Source organism: Rana temporaria, chromosome 12 (assembly GCF_905171775.1).
Source record: "Rana temporaria chromosome 12, aRanTem1.1, whole genome shotgun sequence".
In the NCBI taxonomy this organism is placed as follows: Eukaryota; Metazoa; Chordata; class Amphibia; order Anura; family Ranidae; genus Rana; species Rana temporaria.
In genome coordinates, this window is record NC_053500.1 from 115,636,468 (window position 1) to 115,661,990 (window position 25,523).

At 43.9% G+C, this 25,523-nt stretch overlaps 1 protein-coding gene across 1 annotated transcript in view; it reads right to left on the minus strand.

The window, feature by feature from the left end:
• The window catches only part of RBL1 (RB transcriptional corepressor like 1), a 46,803-nt gene that overhangs the window by 11,580 nt on the left and 9,700 nt on the right, over positions 1–25,523 (minus strand). Inside the window, exons 2-11 of the mRNA XM_040330290.1 lie at positions 19,871–20,004; positions 18,184–18,384; positions 14,583–14,647; positions 13,666–13,794; positions 8,557–8,714; positions 6,270–6,319; positions 4,712–4,898; positions 3,185–3,348; positions 889–1,001; positions 141–244 (exon numbers count right to left, since the gene is read on the minus strand). Of these exons, the coding sequence (XP_040186224.1) occupies positions 141–244; positions 889–1,001; positions 3,185–3,348; positions 4,712–4,898; positions 6,270–6,319; positions 8,557–8,714; positions 13,666–13,794; positions 14,583–14,647; positions 18,184–18,384; positions 19,871–20,004 (1,305 nt within the window). The remainder of the gene's footprint in view (positions 1–140; positions 245–888; positions 1,002–3,184; positions 3,349–4,711; positions 4,899–6,269; positions 6,320–8,556; positions 8,715–13,665; positions 13,795–14,582; positions 14,648–18,183; positions 18,385–19,870; positions 20,005–25,523) is intronic.

Consider the following 25,523-nt stretch of genomic DNA (forward strand, 5'->3'; position numbering starts at 1 on the left):
TTTTAGGCTACCTAACATGGCACCTCTGCGCTACATGTAGTGATAATAAAAAAATTCCATTTTAGATATAAATTTTATGAAAACAAAACAGAAAGAAGAAGAAGAAGAAGAAAAAGAAAAAAAAAAAAAAAGCATCTTACAGTTAGGTCTTTGCCATGAAGGCGCCTTGTTTCTTGGAGAACTATCGACTCCAAAACTTTGTAATACAAAATTTCTGCCAATTTCCAACGGTTAACTGCAAAATCTAAAAAAAGAGACAAAAATCTGAATAAGCCATCTGAATTTCTCAAATTAATATATACGTACGATAAATGCATACATGAATCTACCATCAATGTGTCTGTCCCTCAACTGACAAAGAAAATGTGAATAATAAAAAAAAAAAAATCCTTATAAAATCATTTTCTTGGGGTCCACTGAGTGACACAGGTTCAACCCATCCGTTTATGATCATGCTCTTGGCAATGCTTTGGTACAAAAATGGAGGCATGCTCATAGAAGGGCTTATTCTGGGCTGACTTATAATTTTTGGTTGGTTAGTGTTAAATCCTACTATAGGTGGCAGCCCAAAATGTTAGAGACTTCCTTAAACCCTCAATGGACTTGAAGCAAATAATTTTATAGCGATCCTATTTTAGCAAGGGTGCACAGTGCAGTAAGAGATTGATATTGTTTAAGATAAAGCAAAAACTATGGCTAAAAACGTGGCACAATCTAGTCTATTCAACCAAGAGGACACCTTTGTGTTAACCAACATGAAATGGATTAAGAGGACAGAAAAGTATATTTATAAAATTAAAATCAAGACAATATGAATAATTACAATACTTGGATTTGTAAAAAAAAAAAAAAAAAAAAAAAACAACACACACACAGAACAATGCTTACCCATATGAGAACCAGCCTGATCCCCTGATGGTTGCGTGTAATGGTGGCAAAACCTCTGACCAATGTCCTTCACAATATTCTGAATATTCTCCATGGGGTTTCGAGCACATACCCTGTGGTGAGATCAGACAGCAAGAGGTCTTTTTAAAGTATCTATAAATTACCCAGCCAAAGAAGGGGTTGTGACAGGAACATATTTAGAATATGCTTTATCTGACAGTTCATGCCCACATAGAGAAAGCCCTCTGCAGAAAAAGACCACTGAAAGCTTTAAGAGCAGTTCTCAATTATTTCCTTGTTCCAAAACCGCAAATATGCTACCTGGGTAAAACCTTATCATAATCCTTAACTGTGTCCTGTATAAATTAAATTAAACCAGTTGCTGCACAAAAAAAAAAAAAAAGGGGGGCGCAGGATACTGATAAAAGCTGAAAAAGAAGATGATTAAGCCATTACCCATAGTGACCATCTCTTATGCTCTGGGAAAACAGGATATTGTACTCACCATCAAGTGCCTTACTTGGAGTCCCATTAAGGGACACAGGATATCAGTCACCACTCTTTGTGCCACTCGAATTTGTCTGTATGGAGACTTGTCCCGTAACAGAATGTTACTGTGTACAGGTCCGGAGTGAAACTAGGTAAATATGACTGCCTTGAAAAAAACGCTACCATCAGGCCCAAGACTCTTATGGAAAAGCTGGGAGTTGGACAAAGGCTAGACTGAAATCTTGACTGTGGGATGAGAGTGCGTCTGTATTTTCCACTGTGGAAGAAACATTCAGGACTGAGCTGAAGGTTTAGGATCCATCTGAACTGCTGTATCTGGGCAGCCAAAGACATGCTGTCTAATAGAATGTGTCAACTGTTCCTTTAACAAGAGACCATCCAAGTATGCCGCAATAGGGATGCCATAAGCACACAGTGGGGCTTATACTGCGGGAAGCACTTTGAGGAACATGTGAGATACAAATGAGAGGCTGAAAGAGAGGACACAGAACTGGTCCTGTAGAAGCCCCACATTAAGCATAGCTGGACTGGGTGGATTCAATCCTGAATTTCTGAGCCCGAATGAGGACATTCAGAACTTTCAAAACCAAGATATGAATTCTCACATTGGGGAAGAGGAGGAGAAAGAGGAAAAAGGAGGAGGAGGAGAAAGAGGAAAAAAGGAGGAGAAGACGGATATACGTTTATATAGCACCCTCCTAGTTCGGCTGTTAACATTTAGCATTTTTGGCTTGCTCTATAATCAGAGCAGTAGTCGTGTGGCATGGTTCAGGGCTTAACAGGCTGAGAGTTTAATTTCCCCCTGCTTCCAATAGAGGTTTCTAGAGCTTAGGGCGGGAGAATTCAAATGTCAAGCCCGAAAATTAAGCAGGGCCTAGCCAATCCCTGGGAAAGTGTGCCCAGATGGTGGCCGTTTCAGCCACCTCTACATCATTGCTCATGGTCCCCCAGCTGTGACCTGTAGACTGTTCCAGTCTGCCTACACTGGTGCTACTGTTACTAAGTAAGGAGTGTCCTTTTCTAGCGATACCTCATGTTTTTGAGCATCCCAAACCACCCCAAACTTGCCTACAAGCAAATAAACTTCAAAAAAGACAATCCCTAGATTGTTTAATGAGCTGGATGACTGGATTGTTGCTGTGTGCCTGGCTGTATTTGCAATGTTTTGGTAAAGAACCTGTTAAAATACAGTAGCCCCTTTTAAAGGGGGGGGGGGGGGGGTAGCGCTACATTTAACTCAATATTAAAGAGAGTCGCTGTACTTACCTGTTACTTACTATGGGGGATCCGTTGTTGACTACCCCTCCTGCACACTGAATGCACCACTGACAGCTCAGCGTGGGATGGGAGCAACTAAAGATCAGGCAAGTATATATTTTTTAACTTACAGGACTAGATAGACTAGGCGTAGAATGCGGCAGAGAGTAGGTTTAGCGTTAGTTTTGATTAAACTTCCACTGTAAGGGAGGAATTGATGTGAATGTACAATATGTAAAGTGCTGCATAAAATTTACGCTATATAAATGCCTGTAATAATGAAAGCAAATATATGGAACAGAATGTTTTTAACCTGACCCCACTACAACACAAACAGTACTGGGTGGTCTCTGCACAGCTCACTTTTTTCCACAGACCTACCAACTGGCATCTACTAAAGCAAACCTTAAATAATGCTGTTAACCCTTAGCATTTCAGAGATCTTACCTTTGCCTACACAAGCCCTTTAAAAACAAGTTAGCCAATAGTTTGATTGCCACTGTTGAATTGAATAGTACAGTGAACCTACCTAAAGACATTAAGAAGCTGCTCACTGGGGGAATTCCTGAGTCCGGTCACCATGCTCTGCAGTTTGCTCACACATTGTGTTGCTGATGATACAGGTGTAATTGTAACAGTTTCCTCTGTCAGGTATCTTCTACCAGTTAGTGGAGTGGAAGGAGCAAATCGCCTCTGTTGAGAGAATCACACAGACAAAATATTGCTAACGTATTACCTGAATTATCATCAAAAGCAACGTTCTGAATAGACTAATAAAGACTACCGAAGCTCCTTCAAAAAATATGGCAGACAGTGTATCAGACAATACTGTATATAACCTAGTCAAAACAGGAAATGCTATATTTAAAAAAAAAAAAAGAAGAAGTTTAGGATTAAACAGATAATAAATCCTGAAACACATTATCAGCACATTTTTTTTCAGAGTTAAGTTGGGACTAAGCTTTGCTGTCCAACGTCAAAGTCTCTACTGGCCCTGGAGTTTTCCATTGAACTTTTAAAGTGAGGTTGGGGCTTGTGCCAATCTGTACAGAAGACAACACTCCTCTCCAGGGACAAAGTATGATAGAGATATAGATCTCTCTCAATAAAAAAAAAATATATAATGTTTTATATATATATATATATATATATATATATATATATATATATATATATATATATATATACACACACATACACAATAAAAACACAACACCCCACAGACCAGTAAAAGCACACTACATGGTCCAGCACAACAGTCTATAGTATCAGCATGGTGGGGACAAGGGTTCATTCCAACACACAAGGATCTTCAGCTTGCCAGGTGAAGATCCGGGAAGATCCAGGGCACTCAAACAAGAAATGACAGTGCAAGATCCTCATTAGAATGACAAAGTATTTAAAAAAAAAATTCTTGGTAATCAGCATAGATGGATGATGAAGAAACTGAAAAATTGTCAATGTGAGAGCCTGTCCTATCCCTCTAAGCGGCATCAGGGTGATAAGATCATGACAGCTGTCACAGCAGAAAGCCCACCAAACCTCAATGTTCTGCACAAAGGAGAATTCCTCAGGTTTTTGACAAATGAGCAACCTTTCAGAACCTCTGAAATGCGTTACCGCCCCCCTATATCTCACAGACATGAAAAGGGTTGCCACAAGGTAGTCTGCTCCTGTGCAGAACACCAAGGATTGGCGGGCTCTAGGACAGCTGTCATGATATCGTCTCCTTAATGCCAGCTAGAGGGATAGGACAGGCTTACACAATGACAGCTTTGCAGTTTCTTCATCCATCACACTGCAGACACCCCTGCTTTTCACCTTCCATTTATGCCGATTACCAGAAATGTAACATGCAAGTGTAATATGTTTGTTTTTAAATAAATTACTTTATCATTCTAATAAGGCTCTAGCGCTGCAATTTCTTTTTTGTTTGAGCTCTCCAGGGACAAAGGAACCGATTTGAAGAAACATAGGTACTTGTACTGTTAAACTGTAACTATACTAAAACTGCAGTTACGCTTTTTTTTTTTAAACAATCAAAAGACAAAAATACCCTCTCAAAATGCTGTTGGAGGTTTGACTCCACTTGTTTTCTTGGTGTGCAGTTGCCAATATGGAGATCTGCAATAAACTTCCTTGGTGTTCCAATCTCTTCTTCTGCATCATCTCCCAAAAACACACGCTCATCAAAGTCCCCCACTGTTAGCACATATTCCTCATATTCTCTGTTCAAAGCTTTGCTATAAAATAAAATAAATAAAAAGTACACATGAGAATTAAAATAACATTTCTACATAAAACACCTGGGCGTTTGAATTTACAACAGTTCATGTATTCACAGATTTTTGTCCTCTGGATATAGATTCATTTAAACATAAGTTTTAAAGCTCCAGGCGCAAAACCCAACATCTACCCCAAATCTAACCCTTTAAAACCAAGACAAAATGTTCAAAAAAAAATTTGTTAGTATAGTTTGACGTGTTTCGACCCTTTCATACGGGGTCCATTTGAAATGGACGAAACGTGTCAGTAAGGTATACTAAAAATGTTTGACATAGAATGATAGATTATAATTATATACATATACACAGACACATACATACATACATACATACATACATACATACATACATACATACGCACACATACAGGTATGTGCCTTTCCAAATTGTGTCCAATCAACTGTATTTACCACAGGTGGACTCCAATAAATTTGTAGAAACATCTCATGGATGATCAGTGGAAACAGGATGCACCTGAGCTCAGTTTTGCGTATCATGGCAAAGGCTGTGAATACCTATGTACATTGGATTTTTTTAATACATTTGCAAAGATTTCAAACTTTTTCCACGTTGTCATTATGGGATATTGTTTGTAGAATTTTGAGGAAATTAATGAATTTAATCCATTTTGGAATAAGGCTGCAACATAACAAAATGTGCAAAAAGTGAATCCTTCCCAGATGCAACACACACACACACCTTATTTCTACATATAACTCACTACTTCTGAAATGTTTAAACTGGCTGACAAGTTCTTTTTAAAAGGCATGGACCAAATGAATGGTTTTCTGTTCTACACAGCAGGCTCATGTTCCATGTAAAGAAATAAAAAAAAGAAGTATAATTTGTGTGTGTGTATGTGTATATATATATATATATATATATATATATATACACACACACACACACATTATATATATATATATATATATATATATATATATATACACACACACATACACACACACACATATATATATATGTATATGTATATATATATATATACACACACACACATATATACACACATTATATATATATATACACACACACACACACACACACACACACATATATATATACATATATACACACATTATATATATATATACACACACACACACACACACACACACACACACACACTACATTTGTGGTTTTGAAACAGATAAGCTGAGATATAGAAACTCACAGTCCATGTCTTCTTTCATTCCCGTCAAGTAAACTACATACACAGAAATAACAGATGCCTCTTTTGGAACCTGTACCAATTACTTCTAATGGACAATTTATACTCCCTTTTAAAAAAACAAAATGTGATGCGCTTACTTATTATCCGGGAAGCTAGAGAGGTCCAGCAAGCAGTCCCTTTTAAGAATCTAAAATGGAATAGGAAAACAGAATAAGAACCATGGAAACCAAAACAGAGGATGTTAGTTCCCTAGATATCTACTTTAGGTATACATGATGAAGAGCCCAACCAATATACTTAGAGCTTAAATGAAATCTCCTGTGATATAAGGAATGCATTCTTAGGTGTTACCTGTGAATTTATATGCCACATACAGCAGATCTTAACAGACATACACTATCCCATCGCAAGGAAAAGCAATGCTTAACAGCAGCTGTAAGAAGCACAGCTGGGCAGATTTATTAGAAAGAAGGTTAGCGAGCCCGAGTCATACATTCCTCCTTTGGCTGCTCCAAAGTCCTGCACTTGTGACTGCATCAAACCTGACACTGATTACTTGCTTATTTTGTGTTTCCTTAAGCCCCATACACACCATCAGATTATCTGCAGATTTTTGTCTTCAGATTTACCAAAACCATGTAGTACAAGGGCCTGCCTGATTGCATACAAATTGAAACTCTAATGCCGCGTACACACCATCGTTTTCTGCGATGGAAAAAAACGTCATTTTCAAAAACGTCAATTTAATTGACCGTGTGTGGGCAAAAACGTCGTTTTATGTCTTCTAAAAAACGACAGAAAAAAATTGAAGCATGCTTCAATTTTATGTGTCGTTTTTGGCCGACGTCGTTTTCTGTGTTCTAAACATTGACCGTGTGTACGTAAAAACGTCGATTTAAGCCCGCGCATGCTCAGAAGCAAGTTAGGAGACGGCAGCGCTCATTCATGTAAAACGACTGTTCAGAATGGAATCAGCACATTCGTTAAGGTGTTTTTCAGCTTATAGACAAGAAAACGAAATTTAAAGCACAGTCACTGAAAATCACGAATCGTATCTCACCAAACTTTTACTAACACGCAGCAACACGATATCAGCAAAAGAGGCCGTCTTCCGCTTGGAAACGACCCTTTATAGTGACGTCGTGCGTGATTGACGGAACTGCGCTGTGCTAGAGCGTTGTGAAAAAGCGATGGTGTGTATGCTACGTCGTTGTTCAAATTGAAGTTTGAAAAATGACGTTTTTTTAAAGCACATAAAGCGTCGCATTTTTCCATCGCAGAAAACGATGGTGTGTACGCGGCATTAGGCTTTATTTCCACTGGCGTTTTTACAGCCACTGTTAGCCTTTTTTACAGCTTAAAAATGCCTGTCCATGTTTATTTTGTAAAAACAAAAAAAAAAAAAAGTTTTTTTTGTGAGCTGGAGCTCAAAAGGCCGCGGTAGCGTTTTTGCCCGTTTGAGCGTTTTTTAATGTCTGGCGTTTTTACAGCTCTATTGCTGGAGCCACAGAACGCCCTGGTCCCGCGTTTTTTTTACAGCTCAAAAACGCCTATGCCATAACTTGGACAGGTGTTTTTAAGCTGTAAAAAACGCTCAGAAAAGTGGCTGTAAAAACGCCAGTGGAAATGAAGCCTTAAGGTTTGACCTCATATTATATGGTTTTGGTAAACCTGAAGACAAAAATCTGCAGAAAATCTGATGGTGTGTATGGGGCTTTAGAATAGAAATTTGTCTCATCTCCAGAAATAAATAGGAGTCTTTGAAATTTGCAAACTGTCACACTTAGCTTCCCATAAATACAAACAGGTCAGCAAAAACCTGTCAGGGATTTTGCCGATTGCTCCTGTGTCACTCAATGGCTTTAGTTTTTTATTCTTGAGTTGTGCATTTGTACAAAATTTATTTTATACACACACCTTTTCTCTTATCTATATCAGTGGTCTCCAATCTGCGGCCCTTTGTTTGCTTTTATCCAGCCCCTGGGCACAATTTCTCCCACAGTCAACAACAGTGGAGCATAGTAACTGACACTAAGACACAATTCCTCCCGCTGATGCCAACGATGGGGACACCATTCCTTCCACTGACATCAACGATGGAGCATTGTTTACTCCCACTGCCCAAAGTCTGCCCCCCCCCCAAAGTATGAACACTGGCCCTTTGTTTAGAAAGTTTGGAGATCCCAGATTTATATGAATGTCTCTGGTGAAAAGTCGCCACACCTGAAGGTGTCATTCTAAAAGGTTAAGCAATCATGATTTTGTGCGCATAGGTGGAAAGTCTAAAAAAAAAAAAAAAAAATCAGAGGTTCACTGTATGAAAATGTAAATGAAAAATTTAGAGAACCAATACAAATATGCAAGTTAAGCAACATTTTTCACAAAACCTAGAAAGAAAACGCCATACAACCAAGACAGATGTACCTTTCTGTCGTAGAGTTTTGAGATGTAAGGCTTGAAGTAATGCTCTTTTATCCCTTTGGCTTCCACTGCAAGCCCATCGTAGTATTCACACAGTGCATTGATAATGCAGGGAGGATCATCATCACCAATGCTATCCATATCAGGAACTGGCAACTTTGCTGTTTACACAAGAAGAAAGATTGTTTAATCTAAAGTAACACATATGTAGTCCTTTCTAAGTGGGTGGTGTTGGCACTATAGAGACTGCAATCTCACTATCTTGGAAGATGATTTTTGCCTCCAAGAAAAAAACAAAATGAAGCCAGGCAGAAAATAAAATGTACCTCAACTAGAGGTCGACCGATATATCGGTCGGCCGATATATCGGCCGATATTTGGCCGTTTTTAAGAAATCGGCATCGGCCGATTATTGTAAAAAAATCGGCCGATTTTCGGCTGACGCGCTAAAACCCCGCTCCACCTACAGCAGCACGAGAAATGAATCCTTCAGCCACGCTGCTGGTAGCCTGCGCGCCGGCCCCGCCCCCCCTTACCTCGTCGGGCTGTAGCAGAAAGCAAACTTGTCACAAGCCTGAGCAGCTGCAGTACAAGTTGTCTGCGCAAAGAGATCACAAAAGCTTCCTGCATGCTGGGACGTTGGCGGGATTACTGAACATGGGCTCTAGGCTACGGCTCCAGCCGTAGCCTAGAGCCCATGTTCAGTAATCCCGCCACCGTCCCAGCATGCAGGAAGCTTTTGTGATCTCTTCTCGCAGACAACTACTGCAAGCTGCTCAGGCTTGTGACAAGTTTGCTTTCTGCTACAGCCCGCCGAGGTAAGGGGGGGCGGGGCCGGCGCGCAGGCTACCAGCAGCGTGGCTGAAGGATTCATTTCTCGTGCTGCTGGAGACTGGGGGTAATGTACAGTATTCCTATCATCTCTGATAGGTGCCTCGGCTCTCTAGTGATTGTACATAGTACTCCAACTCACGTGGGAGCTCACAGGTGTCATCCAATGGACAGTGCTGGAGGGAACAGTGTGTACATGTTAGAGCACACACCTCTCCTGTATACACACTCATTTTATATATATCCATCCCCACCCACGGCCAGCTGCATCCATCCACCCCCCTCTACAAAGCATCTCCCACCCACGGCCAGCTGCATCCATCCATCCCCCTTCACAATGCATCCCCCACCCACGGCCAGCTCCATCCATCCATCCCCCTTCACAATGCATCCCCCCACCCACGGCCAGCTCCATCCATCCATCCCCCTTCACAATGCATCCCCCACCCACGGCCAGCTCCATCCATCCACCCCCCTCCACAATGCATCCCCCACCCACGGCCAGCTCCATCCATCCATCCATCCCCCTTCACAATACATCCCCCACCCACGGCCAGCTCCATCCATCCATCCATCCCCCTTCACAATACATCCCCCACCCACGGCCAGCTCCATCCATCCATCCATCCCCCTTCACAATGCATCCCCCACCCACGGCCAGCTCCATCCATCCACCCCCCTCCACAATGCATCCCCCACCCACGGCCAGCTCCATCCATCCATCCCCCTTCACAATACATCCCCCACCCACGGCCAGCTGCATCCATCCATCCCCCTTCACAATGCATCCCCCACCCACGGCCAGCTCCATCCATCCACCCCCCTCCACAATGCATCCCCCACCCACGGCCAGCTCCATCCATCCATCCATCCCCCTTCACAATACATCCCCCACCCACGGCCAGCTCCATCCATCCATCCCCCTTCACAATACATCCCCCACCCACGGCCAGCTCCATCCATCCATCCCCCTTCACAATGCATCCCCCACCCACGGCCAGCTCCATCCATCCATCCCCCTTCACAATGCATCCCCCACCCACGGCCAGCTTCATCCATCCATCCCCCTTCACAATACATCCCCCACCCACGGCCAGCTCCATCCATCCATCCATCCCCCTTCACAATGCATCCCCCACCCACAGCCAACTGCATCCATCCATCCCCCTTCACAATACATCCCCCACCCACGGCCAGCTGCATCCATCCATCCCCCTTCACAATGCATCCCACGGCCAGCTGCATCCATCCCCCTTCACAATGCATCCCCCACCCACGGCCAGCTGCATCCATCCATCCCCCTTCACAATGCATCCCCCACCCACGGCCAGCTTCATCCATCCATCCCCCTTCACAATACATCCCCCACCCACGGCCAGCTCCATCCATCCATCCCCCTTCACAATGCATCCCCCACCCACGGCCAGCTTCATCCATCCATCCCCCTTCACAATACATCCCCCACCCACGGCCAGCTCCATCCATCCATCCATCCCCCTTCACAATGCATCCCCCACCCACAGCCAACTGCATCCATCCATCCCCCTTCACAATACATCCCCCACCCACGGCCAGCTGCATCCATCCATCCCCCTTCACAATGCATCCCACGGCCAGCTGCATCCATCCCCCTTCACAATGCATCCCCCACCCACGGCCAGCTGCATCCATCCATCCCCCTTCACAATGCATCCCCCACCCACGGCCAGCTTCATCCATCCATCCCCCTTCACAATACATCCCCCACCCACGGCCAGCTCCATCCATCCATCCCCCTTCACAATGCATCCCCCACCCACGGCCAGCTTCATCCATCCATCCCCCTTCACAATACATCCCCCACCCACGGCCAGCTCCATCCATCCATCCATCCCCCTTCACAATGCATCCCCCACCCACAGCCAACTGCATCCATCCATCCCCCTTCACAATACATCCCCCACCCACGGCCAGCTGCATCCATCCATCCCCCTTCACAATGCATCCCACGGCCAGCTGCATCCATCCCCCTTCACAATGCATCCCCCACCCACGGCCAGCTGCATCCATCCATCCCCCTTCACAATGCATCCCCCACCCACGGCCAGCTTCATCCATCCATCCCCCTTCACAATACATCCCCCACCCACGGCCAGCTGCATCCATGCATCCCCCTTCACAATACATCCCCCACCCACGGCCAGCTCCATCCATCCATCCATCCCCCTTCACAATGCATCCCCCACCCACGGCCAGCTGCATCCATCCATCCCCCTTCACAATACATCCCCCACCCACGGCCAGCTGCATCCATCCATCCCCCTTCACAATGCATCCCCCACCCACGGCCAGCTGCATCCATCCATCCCCCTTCACAACACATCCACCGCCAGCACCATCCATCTATCCCCCTCCACAACACATCCCCCACCCACACCCAGCACCATTCATCCATCCCCCTCCACAATGCATCCCCCACGCACAGCCAGCACCATCTTTCCCCCTCCACAACGCATCTCCCACCCACGCCCAGCACCATCCATCCCCCTCCACAACGCATCCCCCACCCACACCCAGCACCATTCATCCATCCCCCTCCACAATGCATCCCCCACGCACAGCCAGCACCATCTTTCCCCCTCCACAACGCATCTCCCACCCACGCCCAGCACCATCCATCCCCCTCCACAACGCATCCCCCACCCACGCCCAGCACCATTCATCCACCCCCCTCCACAATGCATCCCCCACCCACGCCCAGCACCATTCATCCACCCCCCTCCACAATGCATCCCCCAGGCACAGCCAGCACCATCTTTCCCCCTCCACAACGCATCTCCCACCCACGCCCAGCACCATCCATCCTCCTCCACAATGCATCCCAATCCAAAAATCGGCCCAAAATATCGGCCGCAAAAATCGGCCTCATATATCGGCCATCGGCTGCCCCGATTTCTAAATATCGGCATCGGCCAGAGAAAAACCCATATCGGTCGACCTCTAACCTCAACATATTTTATCTCCCATTGTTCTCAATAGAAACAAATCACCCCAGCAGGGAATAAATGGCTCTGGCATATTTTGCAAAACTTTACTAAGCTGCACACCAGATCTACATCCATCTATATTTATTTAATCACACACTTCGACGCAAATTTCTGGAGTATAAGGGCTAGATTCAGATAGATCAGCGGATCTTTAGATCCGCCGCCGCAAGTTTTCGAGGCAAGTGGGCAATTCACAAAACACTTACCTCCAAACTTGCGGCGGCGGATTGTAAATCCCCCGGCGGAGTTCAAATTCCGCGGCTAGGGGGAGTGTAGTATTTAAATCAGGCACGTCCCCGCGTCGATTTAAATGTGCATGCGCAGTCCGCGAATTTTCCCGGCGTGCATTGCTCCCAATGACGTCGCTAGGACGTCATTGGTTTCGGCGTGAGCGTAACTTGCGTCCAGCGCGTTTGAGAATCGACGTACGCAAACGGCGTAAAATTTCAAAATTCGACGCGGGAACGACGGCCATAATTAACATTGGCTGCGCCTCATAGAAGCAGGGGTAACTATACGCCGGAAAAAGCCGAACACAAACTACGTAAAAAAAAAAAAGCGCCGGGCGGTCGTTCGTTTCGGAATCGGCGTATCTCCTCATTTGCATAATCGCCGCGTAAATAAAGCGAAACGCCACCTAGCGGCCGGCCGGGAATTGCAGCCTAAGATCTGACGGTGTAACACAGTTACACCTGTCGGATCTTAGGCATATCTATGCATAACTGATTCTATGAATCAGTCGCATAGATACGACCGGCCTAACTCAGAGATACGACGGTGTATCAGGAGATACACCGTCGTATCTCTTTGAGAATCTGGCCCAATATCTTTATTTTTAGCTACTCTAACAACTTTGCACAAAGAGTGGAACATTTATCAATTCTTACCTCAGCAGCTCTAAAAGTAGCACTGCGCAATAAAAACCTGCCCCTGACCACTTCCTTATTTAGTACATGTTCAGAGTCCTCTTCAGTGCTAATCTATCTCAGACCTGTGCAAAGGCATCTCTAGTGGCCGATTCCAGGTGCCACAATAATAAAAAAATAATAAAAAAACGCCCACTGGCGCCGCTAAAATTAGGGTAAAGCGCTGCTATAACTAGCAGTGTTTTACCGTCCAACGCCAGCCCGCATGTGAAAGCTGCCCAAGACATTAACCAAAACACTTTCCCACACAAAATGTACAAGACAGACTGGTCCACAATCAAAAAGTTGGTCCAACTAGCTGATAAATGGTCTACATTTAGAAGACCTACCTGTAAATGATGGATTCAGAAGGTCATCTTTATGAGGACACTGCAAAGTATGAACATAAACCAAATCCAGGCAGCACAAAAGCAAGTGATAAGAGTTAACCAAATCATCGCCAATCAGACTAAAATTTCCTAAGAAAGAAAAAGGACACGAAATCACGTACAATCTGTAAGGACTTAGCAGGTAAAGCACTTTGATGGTTTCATAAAAAAAAATAAAAAATACACACGCTGTTCACTGAGTTACATAACACAATCTCAGCTTTTTATTAAATTGTTCAAAGTTATCTGGTAGCAAAACTGAACAAGTTGTATTAAAATCAAAGTCATTAAAGCGGTAGTTCACCCTGACCCACATGATGTTACCATCGAGACAGGCATTGTAGCGCGAGCTACAGTATGCCTGTCCCGATTTTTTTAACCCCGTACTCACCTCGTAGTCGTCCATCGTAGATTCCGGCTCCCGCGGGGAATGGGCGTGCCTATGGAGAGGGAGGATGATTGACGGCCGGCCCTGGCACGTCACTCTCCCCGAAGACAGCCGGAGTAGGTCTCGGCTCTTCACGGCGCGTGCGCACAGGCTATGCGCACGCGTCGTGAAGACCAAGCCTATTTCGGCTATTTCCGGAGAAGCGTGACGCGCCAGAGCCGGCCGTCAATCATCCTCCGTCTCCAGAGGCACGCCCATTCCCCGGTATCTTCGATGGACGACTACAAGGTGAGTATGGGGGGAAAAAATTCGGGACAGGCATACTGTAGCTCGCGCTACAGTGCCTGATTTAAAGGTAAAAGAAAAAAAAAATTTTTTTTTCCTGTCGATAGGGTGAACCCCCGCTTTAAATACGATAAATTCCACTCTCAATACAGAAAAAAAAAAGAAGAGAAATAAAATAAAAATTGTAAATACAACTCGCACTTACCCTTTGCATATACAAATAGAGTCCAGCAGAAGTTGAAAAGATCTTTAACATTACACTGCAACTTCCTTAAAAACAGAAGTAAAAAAGATTCAGCGATTAAGCATTGTGTAAAATGTTATTCCTCTCGCAATAATTTAGCAGGACACACAAACAAGCAATCCATGTGAAATGGTGTTGACAGATTCCCGCCATTGCGCATCCCTGCGAGAGGCGCGTTCTGGGAGGACTTAAGGCTGCATGCACATCTAGGGAGGACGCCGCGATTGTCCGCCTAGATGTGCCCCTAGATTGTCCCCCTATGGAGATGGTTCCCATCTCCTATGCCAAACGCCGAAAGCCGCCTGAAAAAAAGGTCCGGGACTTTTTTTCAGGCGGCAGGCGTTCGGCGTGGAGATGTGAACCATCTCCATAGAGGGCAATGTTAAATCATCCCTCTGGCGTGTCGGGGCGGCAGCGGGCGTCACACTACAGGCGACAAAATGCCTAGGTGTGAATGGGCTCTAAAGCTTACTAAAGGCAGGAAGGGGTTATTTAAAAAAGGAGAGGAGGAGAGAGAGAGAAAAAGCCCAACAAATAATTTCTTGCATTATTACACCATACATACACAGCTTACAAAATAATCCCTAGACACATGATCTCTGCATAAAAAGTAAATCTTAATCCTGACCCTCCTTTCAGTAGACACTAAGCAGATGGCTAGGCACCATATTACTTTTAAATAAAGAATTAAGCTACCATTTGAATTTAACCACTTGCGGACCCCCCCCACAGCAGATTTACTGCTATAGAGCATCTGTGCTGTGCATATATACGCGATCCTGCACTTCTAGGTATCGGGCACGAGTGCATGTCACCGGCGGCTCGCGCCCACTGTGAGTCCACACAGTGGGTCCCACTGACCCAATGTCTGCCGGGACTCGCCAATCATTCGGTACATAGGCAGAATGGCAGTCTGCCTATGAAAACAAGGCAAATTGACATTATGTCAGTAGAGAAGACATGGATCCTGTAAAGCAGGAACACTGATCCATATCTTCCACTAGTAAAAGCATTTCCCCTACGACACTGACTCTCCAGCTAGGTACACATGATTTAATCCTTTGATCAACCATGATGTTAAAGCGGAGTTCCGCCGAAAATTATTATTTTTTTTTAAAGTCAACAGCTACAAATACTGCAGCTGCTGACTTTTAAGATAAGGACACTTACCTGTCCAGGGCGCCCGCGATGTCTCCACCCAAAGTCAATCTGTCCCTCGACTCTCGGATGGAGACGCCACCATCTTCGGTAAGGGAATCAGGAAGTGAAGCCTTGCGGCTTCACAGCCTGGTTCCCTATTGTGTATGCGCGAGTCGCGCTGCACATCCTCACTGGTCCCTGCTGCCTTCTGGGACCTGTGTCTCTCCCAGGAGACAGTGGGGGGAAAGAGGAGGGGCCGGACATGGCATAGATCGCCGCTGAGCCTGCGGCGATCTCTCCCCGAAAGTGGGAGCGACTACCTGGATTAGACGGGTATCTGCTCCCTCCTAAAAGGTGCCAAAATGTGACACGGGAGGGAGGATTAAAAAAAAGTCGGAAGTTACATTTTTTGGGGTAAAACTCTGCTTTATCCCCTTCCTAGTCTGTCATTTGTACAGCGGCATATTTTTTTTGCACTGATCCCCAGCAAAGTCTCTAAAGTGTCAGTTAGGTGTCCAATTTGTCCGCCGCAAGATCGCATTCCCGTTATAAGTGCCGCCCAGGGGCAGACTGACCATTGAGTCACTCAGGCACTGCCCGAGGGCCCCATGTCACTAGGGGGGCCCCATCAGGGTTGCCAGGCTCAGTAAAACCAGGGACAGTATGTAAAAATCCGTTTTTTTTACATCTGTCCCTGATATGTCTGAAACCAACATGCTTCTGATGTGAAAATCCCAAGATTTTAGCTGCCCCGCCTCTGCACTGCCTCCTGGCGTGGTGGCCATCTCAGTCCGCCCCTGGTGCCCACCATTACTCAGAAAAATTCCATGGTTTGTAGACGCTATAACTTTTGCTCAAAATCACTATACGCTTATCGAGATTTATTTATTTTTTGTTATAAAATTGATGTCCTCCTGTAGTTTTTATTTTTATTTGGGTACAGCGTCACAAAACTGCGCAAGTGTAAGATAAAGAAACGCAGTGCCGTACAGCAAAAAAATGGCCTGGTCAGGAAGGGGGCCAAGAGCCAGTTTACACCATAGAAATGAAGTCTGGATGTGTTCCAGGTGCTTTTCTGCATGCGTGTTTTTGGTACGTTCCACTGCGTTTTAGTGCTTTTTTCTTAACCTTAAAGCAGGCCTTCAGACACCATACACACTATTCGATTTTCTGCAGATTTTGGTCTTCAGATTTACCAAAACCATGTAGTACAAGGGCCTGTCCGATTGCATACAAATTGAAACTCTTTTTAATTCAATGTTTTTATTGAAGTTTTAGCAAGTGTATATAAAAAAAAAAAAAACAAACACAGTATACAAGTGCAAATAAACAGAACAAGTCATACAATATGACATACTTTCAGTAGACAATGAATACTAGTGTATGATAAACAGAATGCCAAAGATGATTGAACCTGGTTGGTAAAAAAAACTTCACCTAGAGCACAAGATATGAGAGGGCATTGCCTCCAGGACTCCCCCCCCCCCCCCCCCCCGGCACCCCATCTGAGATCAAACTGTGCCAAACCAAATTGAAACTCTTAAAGTTTGACTTTAATTTAATAGTGTGTATGGGGTCTCAGTCATTTTTTCATCTTTCCATCTATTAAATCTTCTGCCCTTGTCGTTTTAACTTTAGATAGCAAAACATATTTTTTTCTGCCAGTAAACACCTTCTACAGCCAACTTCCTGTTTGTTTGGTAAAAAGCCTAGGCTTATGACATCATGCACAGCTCTCTCTCACTCTCCTGAGAGAGTTTGCCAGGAAAGGGGGGGGGGGGTGAGTCATAAGAGGGCCAATGAGAGCTGCAGGTGTGTGACTGTGTAAATCCAGGAAGTGAACAGGCAGCAGCTTCAGCTGCCCACAGTTAAAATGGCTGCAGCCAGACTTGGTGGAGGGAGATTTCTGCAGCATATTTGGCAAGTACAGAATCACAGTATATATAAAATATGCAAAGTGGTTGGAGGGAAGCTTCAGAATGGCAAAGATGTTTTTATTACAAATTATTTGAGAAGACTGCAGTTCCTCTTTAATCTCCCTAAAGAATGTGCGTGTTCCAGTGCGTTTGAGGAGTTTTACCATGTTCCTGTACAGTGCAATAAAAAAATGTAGCACGTTCTGACTTTTTTTTCCCCAGGAACTGACCACACTGGTGTGAACCATGCCATACAATTAATGCATTTTTGATGCTAAAAAAAAAAAAAAAAAAAAAAAAAAACATGCACTGGACTTCAGGAGGTCAAGTGGTTAAAGTACCCAGGCATTAAAAGTGTCCCCTTATGTGCAGAATTGGAAGTGTATGACACAGAGGCACCTTATTTGATGTACAATGCAAGGACAAGAAAGAAAAATCAGGGATTTATTTATATTTGATGCACAAACACAGGCACCATAGCCTACCATCAAAGAAAAGCAATTTACCTTTGTTTCCTACTTCTAGGAAGCCTAGGAGGCTCTTCATGGCGATTTTGAAACATGTCCATGAATATTGGTTCAAATTTTTTGAAGATTACTGTAGATACCTCAAAGTTCCTTTCCAGCCGTTCTACTCGCTCTCTGAATTCCTGGGGAAGGTTTGACATGTCCATCCACTTCTTCATTTTATTGAAGAACTGAATCAGGCTATTGGAGAGCCAAAAAAAAAAAAAGCATGATAAATAAAAAAAATCCTCATATATCACATTTCACAATATAAGAGTATGATTAACCACTTAAGCCCCGGACCAAAATGCAGGTAAAGGACCAGGCCCCTTTTTGCGATTCGGCACTGTCTCGCTTTAACTGACAATTGCGCGGCCGTGCAACGTGGCTCCCAAACAAAATTGGCGTCCCTTTTTTTCCAACAAATAGAGCTTTCTTTTGGTGGTATTTGATCACCTCTATGGTTTTTATTTTTTGCGCTATAAACAAAAATAGAGCGACAATTTTGAAAAAAAAATCAATATTTTTTACTTTTTGCTATAATAAATATCCCCCAAAAATATATAAAAAAATGTTTTTTTCCTCAGTTTAGGCCGATACGTATTCTTCTACATATATTTGGTAATAAAAAATAAAAAAAAGGCAATAAGCGTTTATCGGTTGGTTTGCGCAGAATTTATAGCGTTTACAAAATAGGGGATAGTTTTATTGCATTTTTATTAATTTTTTTTTTTTTTTTTACTACCAATGGCAGCGATCAGCGATTTTTTTTTCGTGACTGCGACATTATGGCGGACACTTCGGACAATTTTGACACATTTTTGGGACCATTTTCATTTTCACAGCAAAAAATGCTTATAAGATGCATTGTTTATTGTGGAAATTACAGTTGCAGTTTACCACAGGGGGCGCTGAAGGTGTTATGCTTCACCTAGTGTGTGTTTACAACTGTAGGGGGTGTGGCTGTAGGACTGATGTCATCGATTGGGTCTCCCTATAAAAGTGGATCACATGATCGATGCAGCCGCCACAGTGAAGCACGGGGAAGCTGTGTTTACATGCGGCTCTCCCCGTTCTTCAGTTCCGGGGACCGATCGCGGGACCCCAGCGGCGATCGGGTCCCACAGCTTCGGACCGGGTCGCGCACCCGCAACCTACGGCTGAGTAGATGTACAGGACGTGCCGGATACGTTCATCTGCCCAGCCGTGCCATTCTGTTGACGTATATTTACAGGAGGCGGTCCTTAAGTGGTTAAGGCCCACACTTGTGAGTCTTCAAAGTCGTGCTAATTTTTTCCCGATTCGTGGGCGAGATTTCAGGGTATGCCTGTGTAAGTGCCATCAAAATCGGACCAAAGTAGTGCAGGGACTACTTTGAAGTCGGCACGACTTAAAGTCATGCCAATATGAATGGTAGTCATTAAAAATCATGGAAAATGACTTGTCATGCGATTTTGCAGTCCAAAATTGTGGGACAAGTCGTATAAGTGCGAAAGGAGACTAAAACCTAATGTCCTTATGAGCTGCACATACTAGGGGGTCTAGTTATAATTTCACAGATGTTTACCAACTGAAGCCAATTAGAAAAATAGTTGAATCTTGGGTGAAAATTGTGTGAGAATGTTTTCAAATAGACCCCTATGTATTTTATTCATTTTTTTTTTTATTTAAACATACAAATTCATACCTAAGTTTGGCTGAACGGAGTATACGAGTGAGGGACACTCCATTTCCCTCCATAATACCTCTTCCAACAGTTGGAATGACGACTTTCCGGCACTCTGCGTACAATGCGCATGCAAGCCAGTGTTTCACATCGCCCTATGAAAAAAAAAAAAAAATGTAAGCTCCAGCAAGGGAAATGGAACATAGGCGCAAAAACATATAAAATGCACATTCATACTCCTTGAAATAAAGGAATGTCAAAGCTATGCGTTACATGTGCATTTACTACAACCCCTGAAATGCTGAAATTTACTACAACCCCTGAAATATGGCACTAAACACCCAGTCATTTCTAAACCATCATGAACAACAAGGCAATGTTTTACAGTATTGTGTGTGTGGGGGGGGGGGGGGGGACACAAAACCACACAATTGACTGTTTCTTTACATCCGAATCAATTTTATTTCAATACATCAAAAGTAATGGGCTAAATCCGATATGCGCTCTTTTCTCAACAAGATCAGAACGATAGGTTTGCTGCGCGGTAATAACTAAAAAAAAAAAGACAAAGTCAAATATTTATGAACTGGTATGCAAGACAAAAGTACATAAAAAAATATATATATAAAAAAAAGGTATTCAAGTTATAAGATGGATCTCCACAAGAAGCTCAAACAGTCCCAACCTTGCAGCCCTAATTTTGACATGTGAAATGGTCAGTATAAAGAGGAAGAAGAAAATAAATAAATAACGAAGAGCTTCTTTTATATTTGAAAAAACAAACAAAATTATATGTATGTATGTATGTATATATGCAAGTATATATAACACACACAAATAAAAACAAACACATTTACTGCAATGATTTGAGTATTGGCTGTCTCCCATACCCACTGTTAAGGCTGGGTTCACACTACTACACTACTTTCATCCTACTTTGCTCTGTGTTCAATGTTTCCCTATGAGAGCGTCTTGTAGCGTCCTACACAAGTCGGTCCGACTTTGAAAATGCTCCCTGTACTACTTTTGGTCCTACATTGATCCTACTTCAGGCCCATTGAATATCATTGAAGTCAGACCAAAGTAGTATCCTGTTCATGAAAGTAGGATGGATGTAGGACCAATGTAGGATAAATGTAGGACCAATGTAGCAGAGCAAAGTAGGATGAAAGTAGTGTAGTAGTGTGAACCCAGCCTTAGACCTTCAAGGACAAATCCTCCCTTTCATGCTGGCCGTACTGTTTGGACATGTGGCGTGATACATTTACTAGGGACGCCCCCTTTTGAAATGCATCCCTAGCAAATGTATCAAATCACATGTTCAAACCGTAAGACCCCTTTCACACTGAAACGTTTTAGCGTTAAAAATTGCGATATTAAAACGCTCTACATGCATCTCAATGGCCCCTTTCACACCGAGTCCTGCAAGCAGCATCTTTGAAACAGTTTTTGGGCGCTGAAAAAAACAAAACACTCCTCTCCATTGAAATTAATTGAAAGCGCTGTAAAAACGTCTTACCCTTTCACACAGAGGCACTGTAAAAACGCCCTAAAACGTTAGGGTCTTAGCGGAGCTTTATCAGCACATTGGGATTGCAGATAAGGCTTCGCTCGAATAACGCCCCAGTGTGAAAGGGGCCTAAGGGGAAAGTGCTGACCTAGATCATGAGAGGAGGAAGCCGGGACACAGGACACACTGAGGGGAATTACTAAAACTGATGCACTCAGAATCTGGTGCAGCTGTGCATGAAAGCCAATCAGCTTCTAACTTCAAGAGGTAGTAAACCCTCTAGAAATGTTCCTAAAAAAAAAAAAAACCTGCAAGAGAAAGGCATAATGAGCTAGTATACATAGCATACTAGCGCATTATGAATGATTTACCCGAGATTGCAGCCTGCAAAGCGTTCCTCGTTCCCCTCCTCGGCCGCTGCCGCGTCTCCTCCGAGTGCCTTACGGGTATCGCCGCTTCGGCACTGTTACTGGCCGGAGCGGTGATGACATCACTGCCGCGCATGAGCGCGGGACCGGCAGATTCCATACAAGACCCGGCACTCTCAGTGCGCCTGCGCCGTTGTCTACGGCGCATGCATTCTTTTTGGCAAATATCTCGTAAACCTAAATTACAAATTTTCTTAACACATAGGGGGTTATTCACGAAAGGCAAATTCACTTTGCACTGCAAGTGTACTCGAAAGTACAGTCTCTGTAGATCTGAGGGGGACATGCAAGGAAAATAAAAAACAGCATTTTAGCTTGCGCAGATCTACAGGGACTTCCAAGTGCACTTGTAGTGCAAAGTGGATTTACCTTTCTTAAAGTGGAGTTCCACCAATAAATATAACATTACATCAGTAGTTTTAAAACAATGTCATTAGTCCTTTACGAAAAAAAAAATATTTTTTAGATACCTTCAAAGTGTTGTTGCTAGGCAGAGTTGCTAGGCAGAATAGTTAATCTTCCCACTTCCTGCACCTAGGTGCTTAATGCTTCCTAACCTACACCGCACAGACTCCTGGGAATGTAGTGGGTGTAACTTTCCAGGAGTCTGTGCACTCCCCAGTCTCAAAGAATCATGTGACTTGGACAGCACAGGTGCTGAAACCTGATCTGACACCGCTTGTGCAGCACTGAGCATGTGCGAGATGTGCAAGGCTGAAATCCAGGAAGTCATACAGTCTGGCTTCATGATGCCCACACTTAAGATGGCCCCAGTCAATTTCTATTTTATAAAGTGTCTAAATGCTGTAACAACCTAACAAAACGGACCTTAGTTTACAGACTAACTTTACTAGAATACATTAAGCTTGTGTATTACAGGGGTATTTATATTTAAAAAGTGAAATTGTGGCCGGAACTCCGCTTTAAATAACCCACGTTGTCTTTTGTTTAGTTTCTCTTTCTTCTTTTTCCCCTTAATTAAACTTTCTTCCTCTTAGCTACACCTGACGGTTATCTTTTCCCTCTATGTGCCATCTGTTTTCCTCCTTCCTGGGTCCCTCACCTGGCGCACGGGGGGGGGGTTTTCATGCGGTGCCATTGATCGTTGGCGTTGGGTGTCCCCCTCATATTTCACAGCCTCTGCGTAAGCAGGCCTTCTTTGGTAGGTGTTGCAGCTTGCGCATGGCGGCGATTCCAGCATCGGTGTTTGTTGAATGCAGGGCAACATCCTGCGCCCTCTGAACAGCTGGTCCGGACTTCTCCCCTCTGACGCACACATGCGGCTACTTTCCTGTGTCATGATGTGTGCGTCGTGACGCCGCACACGTTAGTGCGCGTGTGCGGACGTCACGTAGGAGTCGTTCGCGGACGTCACGTAGGAGTCGTTCGCGGCATGCAAACACAGCTGCGACGACTCCGATGACTGGCACACCTACTTTATTTATATACATGTCCGATAGCATCCTTACAATTAGGAGACCAGTATTCTGTTTCTCTATTGCAGATAATTTTGATCTGATGTCTGTAGAATTCTTCCGGACCTTCGCTGGAGATATCCATTTTGGTTAGCAAGGACACAACTGGGATCTTTGACCCGTCTCTTTGATGCATGGGACTTACACAGGTCCTTTATCCTGTACATGGGTTACCGATACTCTTTGGTATGTGGTTTATTATGCCCTTAAACTGTTGCTTTTATTATTGTAAATGTACTGCTATATTGACATATATCCTTTTTTGAATGGACACCTGGCTCTGTGCGTTTAAAACCCCTGAAGGGCATCTAGACAGAAACTTTGGGTTCATCCAAGAGTCCACGTGTCTGTATATGTATCATACCCTTTTTATGCAACTGTAAAATTTGTTATATTTTTGAATTGGACCATCTTTTGTAATTGTATGATTAGAATACTCATGTAGTTTTCAGGTCACTCTCAAAGCTAAACCAGGTTTTTTTTTTTTTTTTCCAGAAGACACCCATTTAGCCCAAAACCTTGTTTGTTGCCACCATCGGCCATCATTCATTTATAGCGGTACATATCTACAATTTGCTGTGTATAAATAGGTAGGTTGTTTTTGAGTTGGCCCTGTTCCGTCTTGCTGCTCCCCGTCGGTGGCAGTTCCCGTCGCCCAGCTCAGGAGCTGCCATGTGTCAGGGGGGGGTCGTCTCCTAGATCTCCTGCCCTTTAGGTCAGGCAGGGCCACCCACATAATCGACATCAAGTTTTCCATGCCCATCAGGTGGCGCCAAATTTGGCATTGCCACGCCTGGGCTGTGTGGAACATCTAGAACGATGGAGGATACTGCGCACTCGCGGCCCCAGCATCTACTGCACTCGTAACGCCTCTTTGCTTGCACATGCAATGGGGGGCGGAGCATCTGGTTCCTCCCCCCCCCTCCGGAGGTATAATTGGAGCCTGACATGGCAGCTGTTCTCATTCACATCATGACTATACACACACCAGCTGCAACTCCATGAGGGGGGGGGGGGAAGGTCTCACATTATACTCAGGTTATTTATGTTGCTTTTCAGCGCAGTTGATACTTCAGCACATTTGTTTGCTTTTTCCTTCAAACCCTCACTTTATCTCACTTACAGTGCGCTCCACACACTACTTGCTAATACTTTTTTCATACTCTAATGAATACATTTGTATTGTGCTTTTAGTTCCCCAGTCCATACCAGCACTTATTTCATGCTGGTCCTTGTATAGTCACATGCATGTTAATAAGTACAGGAAATTCACCTGTATTTGCTGGGTCCTTCTGATATACATATACTCTTTTTTGCAGTTAATTATTATGGACAAGGTGATACCTCCAAGTACACTTGCACCCACTAAAGGCATGTCAATGCTCCACCTCCTTAGGTCCTGTGCTGGATGTTTGTCCCTGCCGCCTGTGGAATCAGTGACTGATGACCTGGCCCAGCCCATTGGTGAGTAAAGGGTTCCTACACTCTGACCCCCGATGATTACTCACCTCCCTGCCAATCTTATGCAACATACATTCATTTGATTACTACTTGTATTACAGATATAGTAAAGCATTAGCCTCTGAAGAGCGAGCATGGTCTTGCGAAAAATCGTGGGGTATGACTGATGCTTGCACATTTTTCTGATGTCTGTACATTGGTTATATACCATTTATCACGTATGTGGATTGTTTTTTTCTTCACATTGTATGCATATTTTATCAGCCTGCATTTATTGCAGTTGTGTTTTACATGCGCAACATACTGTAATCTACTTTGTATACAATTATGACGTGTTTTTTGGCTACTCGTATTCACCTCACTCAAAGTCCCAGGGCGAATCCTATGTATACCTGTCATTTTTGCTATGTACATGCTATGTGTTAGAAATATTGTATGAATAGACAACGGTGTGTGTATACACATCTATAATATTAAAAAAAAAAAAAAAGGGCATTTTTCTTTCCACATTTTCAAAAAAAACTTGTAGGAAAAAAAAAAAAAAAAAAAGACATGTGCAAAACACTCATTATATGTTGGGGTGTTTTCTTTCCAAAATGGGGTCATTTTTGGGGAATTTCCATTGTCCTGATGCTTCAGGGCCTTCAAAAGTGCAAGAGGTAGTCAAGAAATTATATGTGTAATTTATGCTTCTAGATGGTGCTCCCTCAATGTTGGGCCTCTGTATGTGGCCACACTGTAAAAGTCTCACACACAGTATCCCCATACTCCGGTTGAGTAGAAGAATGTGTTTTGGTGTA